Source organism: Olea europaea, unplaced genomic scaffold (genome assembly GCF_002742605.1).
Source record: "Olea europaea var. sylvestris unplaced genomic scaffold, O_europaea_v1 scaffold492, whole genome shotgun sequence".
NCBI classification, from domain to species: domain Eukaryota; kingdom Viridiplantae; phylum Streptophyta; class Magnoliopsida; order Lamiales; family Oleaceae; genus Olea; species Olea europaea.
This window is the reverse complement of record NW_019263235.1, coordinates 233,107-240,583: the sequence shown is the minus strand read 5'-3', so window position 1 is coordinate 240,583 and position 7,477 is coordinate 233,107. Positions and strand designations below refer to the sequence as shown.

Sequence of the window (7,477 nt, the reverse complement as noted above, 5' to 3'; positions counted from 1 at the left end):
TAAAAAAATATTTCCATTTAATTGACAATTTTCATGTAAAACAAAATCAAACAAATATCGAAAGATAGATGATTTTCTTGATTTTTTTTTTTTGTTTTGGCAATGGAAACAAATTTCATCCCCAATACCAGTAAATTATATCCTTTTAATTGACAATTTTCATGTAAAACAAAGTCAAACAAACACTAAAAAACACTTTTATTTCAATATTTTTAACGTGAAAAATTATACCAATCCAACACAGTAATTTACAATTCTCAGGAAAACCATTTTTAGGCAATTCAATTCCATTTTTGCAATCAAATGGACCATTATTGATACTTAGCCCTTGTTTGGATTCTATTAATTCTAAAATGCATTTTTCACATATTTTCAATCTTACATTCTTTAATAAAATAATATTACTCATAAATTCAAAAATTTTCCTTCTTTTTTAATTGTACATTCTCCAAAAAATCACCATTACAATTTTTTTTTTTTCACAGAAAAACTAATTATAATGGAGTTCAAGCAGGCTTAGAATTGAAGAATTATTGTTGTACGTAATGATGATGTGCACAATTTATATTATTTATGTTAGACCCCATTTTCAACAATTATTGGTTTTTTTTTTATTTAACAAAAAAAAATCCATTTCTAATAATTTAATTTTTTTTCCTGAAAATAATATTGTAAATTTTAAATTCAACTAAAACATGTCATCATACTTAATCGAGGTAAATAGTTCCCCAAGAAGTTGACCTTGCCGTTAGATAAATCTGGAAGGCAAGATATTTCGTGTAATACTAGGCTTATTTAATATTTAGAAATTAATACATAGGTTTCATATAATAAATTTATATTAAGAGTAAAGTAGCTTATTTAGCCCCTGTTTGATCCCCATTACGTGGAAAAATTAATGGGAGGAATACTATTTTTTTGAAAAATGAGTGGTTGAAAAAGAATAAAAAGCTTTCGATTTACGTGTAATATTATTTTATAAAAGATTGTATGGTTGAAAATAGGAGAGAGAAAAATGAAATGTAATGGGGCTTAAACAGGGGCTTAAACTTTTTAAATATGGTATTTAACGAGATATCAAAGTCAATTCAAGTCTTTATTATCAACCATTTATAAAAAAAATTGTTAGTTAGGTCTTTGATTAATAAATGCATTAGAGCACCAAGATGGTATATTAAAGAACACTTAAATAATTTAATATGTTATGTTTTCTAATAATATTTAAGTTTTTAGTTGAAATGATTCAATGATTTAATTTTCATCAAAAAATTGAATATTATCTTCAAAATCAAGCACTTTTCGAAGTTGAAATTATCAACTCCAATCACTTGAAGATACATATATGTGTGTGTGTGCGCGCGCGCTTATTATAAACTTTATATTCGAAAAATGTAGTAGCAAACATGACGAGTAACAAGAGTGGCTTTCATAGATAAATATAGTCGGCGAAAGAGCAGGAAAAAAGAGATGGTTGGATTATTTATCGTTAATCAAATGATTAATACTCTCTCTGTCCCTTAAAAATATGTTTATTTTTCTTTCTCATTCGTGTCAAATTATAGGTTACATTTCTTATTCAGAGTGATTAATTTCTTAATTTTTTAATATATTCCTAATTAATGTGCATTATTATCAATAAATATGAACTACTCATTAGGATAGAAAGGAAATAATATATTCTAAGTTTATCAAATTGCCAGTGCCTCGAGTTTCCCCGCAACAGACCTCCAGGGTAACGGGGAAGGGCAGCCGTTTACAAAGTGTTCCCATGTGCAAAAGTATAAATATGCAACAACTGACTTTCCTTTTATGGAATATGTATATACACATGTTAGGATTAATAAAGAAAATATATTTCATTTTTATAAATTTATTTATTGTTGAAATTTTCTTTGGTACTCAAATATGTTAAAATATTTATCTTTTTAATATTATTAACTAAAAATTCAGAGCTGACAGATAATAACACTTTGCCTAGATCACCAACAGCACCACAGTATTTGATTGAGTGTGACTAACATTATTGATTCTAGTGAGGAACCTGCTACATATTCAGAGGTGATCAATTGCAATAATTCTAGTAGATGGTTGAATCCTACGCAGGAAAAAATGAAGTCATTGAATAAAAATAGCACTTGTGACTTGGTAAAATTACTTAAAAGATAAAAAGGTTGTTCACTGCAAGTGGGTGTTCAATAGGAAGGAAAGGACATCAAGGATCGAGATGGAAGGTACAACGCCAGATTTGTTGCAAAGGGCTACAGTCAGATTCTAGATGTTGACTTCATAGATGTGTTCTCACCACTTGTAAAACATAGTTCAATTTGGGCTGTATTTGGGGTTGTGGCTAAGAATGATTTAGAGTTTGAGTAAAAGGATGTCAAGACAACATTCTCTCAAGGAAAACTTAAAGAGAGCATTTACATGCAACGACCAGAGGATTTTATAGTTTCTAGAAATGAAGACTATGTTTGCTTGTTGATTAAGTAATCAATAAATAACTAATTGCAATCACATTCCTAAAATTTTCAGAACATTGTAGCTTAATCCTAAATTCTCCTCCACCACCACTTTCACAACCCAAACACCTTCCGGCCACCATACCTGCCGGACTCTACCAGTATCAGCCTTACCTCACTCTTCCCTACGTTGAACCCACTTGAATTCGTAGGAAAATCAAGCCAAAATCTCCAAAATTTGTCACTTATAGGCTTATGAAGAACATCATTTGTCTCCAAAATTCGGCAAACAAATGCTGTAATTTCTGTAATTGAGCTATTACTGAATGCTTTTTGACCTTGAATTTTATTTCTCCCATATTGATTTATGTATTGAATCACATTTGAGCCATGAATTGATAGAAGAAAATCTCCTTCGCGCGGATAGGTTGTTCATTGGAAGAAACCCCCATAACTGCCATTTCCAAGCCAAATTGGGGATGACCCATATGTTCATTGGATGTGCCATGAAGAGTAGGTGCTTGTAGTGGTGGTCTGTGATCATGAGCCCCACCACTATCGTTGAAAAATTTGTCTGAAAGTTGTACAATCTCTGTGTTTGAAGATGAGCCTGCTAGTTTTGATTCCATGTGTTTATNGCTTCAGAACAGTCCACTTCAAATTATTCTAGTCCAGAGCTAACAGACAACAACACTTTGCCTATATCACGAACAACACCACAACATTCGATTGAGTGGGACTGGCATTATTGATTCTACCGAGGAACTTGCTACATATTCAGAGGCGATCAGCTGCAATAATTCTAGCAGATAGTTGAATCCTATACAGGAAGAAATGATGTCATTGAATAAAAATAGTATTGGTGACTTCGTAAAATTACTTAAAAGATAAAAAGGTTGTTCACTGCAAGTGGGTATTCAATAGGAAGGAAAGGACGTCAAGGATCAAATATTGAAGGTACAAAGTCAGATTTGTAGCAGAGGGCTACAATCAGATTCTAGATGTTGACTTCACAGATGTGTTCTCACCACTTGTAAAGCATAGTTCAATTTGAAATTTACTTGGGGTTGTGGCTAAGAATGATTTAGAGTTTCAACAAATTGATGTCAAGACAACATTCTCTTATGGAAAACTTAAATAGATCATTTACATGCAACAACCAGAGAATTTCACAGTTTTTGGAAATGAAGACTATATTTGCTTGTTGATTAAGTCCTATATGGACTGAAGCGTCACCGAGGCAATGGTATGAGAAATTTGACTCATTCATAACTACTCATAATTTCACTAGAAGCAGTTGTCATAGTGTTGTGTACGTCAGAAAGGGAGTTAGTGGATCGATTACATATCTACTGTTATATGTTAATTGTATGCTTATAGTAACAAATGATATAAGTAGAGGTCGGAAAGGTAAATGTTTGCTTTATGAGGAGTTTGAGATGAAAGACTTAGGTACAATAATGAAGATTCTTGGTATGAAGATCTTGAGGGATGTGAAAGCTATCTGATTGTATTTGAGTTAGAAGGGGTACATTGAGAAGATGTTTCATAGGTTTAATATGGTGGATGCAAATACTGTCAATACTCCCTTAACTACCCACTTTAAATTATCATCTTGCTTGTGTCCGCAGTTAGATGAAGACATTGATTATAAATTTCGGGTTCCTTATTTTAGTGCAATTGGTTCACTAATGTTTCCTATGATTTGTACAAGACCAGATTTGGCACGTGCAATTAATACAGTTAGTAGGTATATGGCAAATCCTGACAAAGAACATTGAAAAGCAGTGCAGTGGATATTCAGATACTAGATGGCTCTTCTAATGTTTGCTTGCATTTTGGTAGAAATACAGATAGAGTTATTGGGCATATGGATTCAGATTATGTTGGAGATTTTGATAAGAGGAGATCACTTACATGGTATATGTTTACTTTTGGAGGTTTCACTATTAGTTGAAAAGCTACTTTGCAGAATACGGTAGCATTGTCTGCAACAGAGGCGGAGTACATGGCCATTTAGAAGCATGTAACGAAACTATGTGTTGAGGGGATTGATTAGTGAAATCAGTGAAGACTTGTAAATTTCTACAGTGTATTATGATAGTTAGAGTGCTATCTTTTTGACTAAGAGTCGGATGTTTCTAGACAGCACTAAACACATTTATATGGTACCATTTTATGTGTGAAGTGATGGTTGACGTTGTTCGAAAGGATCAAAATTATGGACCAAGAAGAAAAGTTGTTGCATTTTCACTAGCATTCTGCTAGTTGGCCGCTCGAGCAGCACCTGCATATTTTCTCCCGAGACTTGTCACTCGCCTGGAACTCGAGTGGCTGAGCTATCACCTGCCTACGCCTAACTTGTCCCTCAAGCGACAGGATTATCCAGTCCAAGCCCGTTTCACCTTTTGACGTATTTTTTGGACTCCTATTCATCTACAACTTGGTTTCTCAAGCTTGTATATATAAGCCATAACTTGTATTATTGAGAGAACAATTCATGCAACGTTTTGAGAACTTTAGATCTTAATTGAGAATACTAGGATTTTGTTGTAAAGATAATTGTTATTGATTATAGTAAATTTCTCCTCATCTGCCTGTGATTTTTTCTCATCTTGGATTTACACATAAATCTTGGCGTTCTTATTGTGTTCCTGTTTATTTCATAATTGTCATTAACTTGCGATCAATTTATAACAATTACAAATAGCCGCCACCTGTTGGAAATCCATCCTTTTTACATTTCATAATTAATAACCCTGCACTTTTCGCATTCATAAAAATCTTTTTCAAAAAGAGAGTACATAAGTACTCTCGTCTGGTTGCCCTCATGATTCGTAGCGTTACTATCACGAGAACTGATTGTTGAATCTTGGAACACGATTGTATCAAATTGTAGACCCACTGCGAGGTCAAACTCTTGCTTCGAAAAAAATTTATTAATCTACAATTTTTATTATGACATTTTTCCTGATAGGTGGTAGTGCAATCCGACGCCTAGAGTATATTTTAGTACACTGTAGAATGTTATTAGAATCCCGATAAATGACATTTTCTTAACTTACCAAATTTAGCTGAGAAGAAATGGGAGAGAATTTTTAAATCAGCTTGAAGGAAGTGAGAATACAGTCGGATGATCATTGCAGATTCTGGATGAACTAACTCAAAACTTCGTAGTGTTTTATGATTTGTTTGGATGGACTAAATATAATATCATATGATTTCTAAGTGCTACTCAAAAAAGTAGAGTTTTTACCCTGATCTACCTATATGAACTCCTCTACCATGTCCCCAAAATGAAATTTTCCATTGCAGCATTCCACTGCACTTACCACTTCTTGAAATGCAGGGACGCTGCATGGTACAACCAAGCCATTTCTTTGCTCGAAACCAAATTCATTGTAGGCCTTCTCTAACAACATCTTGAACAAAGGGTGAGACAAGTAACCAGTTGGCACCATGAACCGTTGTCTCTCCTCGCCTACGTATACTGCAAAAGTTCCTGGTGGCGTCTTCGTGGATGAGGGGGATCCTCCTCCTTCGTAATTATCTCTTAGCAAACACTCGTTTTTTGATGGATCACGACATTCATTGCCAACGACCTTAATCTTCTTGGCTAGCTTCTTCATCGAACCAATCTTTTTCCCTAGCATTTTTTTGAATTGGAGAGGGTTAAGGGTTGATGAGGAAGAAGAAGAAGGAGATGAAGCTAATGCGAGAGTGGTTTGAGTGTTGCATTCAAGAAAATGGTGGATAGGTGGTTTTGTAGTGTGTTAGGAGCGACATGTTGTAATAGGGTCAGCTTCTGACTTCTAAAAAAGTTGAGAGAGCCTATGATTTTGGCGGTTTCTCTCTCTCAAGATATTGCCTTTATTTATTTTGACTTATCAATAGTTAAGAGCAATTAGACAACTAATTAATTGAAACGCTAACCATTAGAAAGGCTTATTATTGGATGGTCATGGTACCACTTGACTTGTACAACTTCTCTTGGATTTATAATGGCCATACACAAGATGACAAGAGGCAAACCCCAATTAATTTTTATTTCCATGTCACGCAATTGCATCGCAAAGAGATCAAGAAAGGCATGAGACACACTAGATTGTGAAAAGGAAATTTCAGTGATTGGTAGAACTTCTTAAACCGCTCAAGATTATTTTTAAAGTTGTAGAGTGGGAATAAAAATGCCACCAATTTACAAAGATTACAAGACATAAAAGCATGACGAGATATCACTTTAAGCTAGTTTTTAATGAATACTAATCAAATAATTGATACGTTAAATGTGACAAAAAAAGTCATGAACCTGTCATTTATTGTTTAATTGTTCAATTTAACGTAACAAACGTACAATAAATATGTTTTAAAAGGGTTAGAAGTTAAAATCAATGTTCAAAAGGCCAAAATATTTGGACTCGGTTTTAAGACACATGCGCACACCAAACCGTTTTCCCATGTACCTAACATACTCAAAGAATCAAATATATTCCCTTATTAAAATTCTAGTCCTTGATTGAATAAAAAAAAAAAAAAACCATTCCATAATTGAATCAAACCCCCCCCCCCCATCTTTTTTTTATACTGGGCTCAGTATCCTTATAGATGATCTTCTTCTAAAAGTTCATCTAATCATCTAAAGTTTTTTCAAGAAATTATTCAAATATGTTCAAAATAATTTCTTAATCTTAGAAAATAACTTTTAACTTTTCAAAAGATCTACCAAATGGACCCCTTAACTTCTCAAATCCAAGATGGCGGAACAATCACATTGGGAGGGCTCTGAAACCAAGCGTGGGGAGTTCGATTCCTGGTGGGAACCTTTGATCCAATAAAGGAGGAATTATTGGTGGATTAATCACCATGGAGGATGCTCCCTTTGGGGAAGGAGTAAAAGCCATATGGGAACCTGGGAACCAATAAGGGCACATCCTGCGATTTACCTCCCTGAGCAGCTGAGGGGCCGGAGGTTCAGGGACGAGGATATAGTCTGGCGCAAGTTGGGACACCTCGTTAAA

The 7,477-nt window shown here is 34.0% G+C and overlaps 1 protein-coding gene across 1 annotated transcript; it reads right to left on the bottom strand.

Moving 5' to 3' along the window:
- Positions 1-5,392: 5,392 nt before the first annotated feature.
- Positions 5,393-6,219, bottom strand: LOC111388440 (auxin-responsive protein SAUR15-like). Its single transcript, XM_023013142.1, has one exon. It carries the CDS (start codon positions 6,110-6,112, stop codon positions 5,726-5,728), a length of 387 nt encoding a protein of 128 aa, XP_022868910.1. The 5' UTR covers positions 6,113-6,219; the 3' UTR covers positions 5,393-5,725.
- Between the last annotated feature and the right edge of the window lie 1,258 nt (positions 6,220-7,477).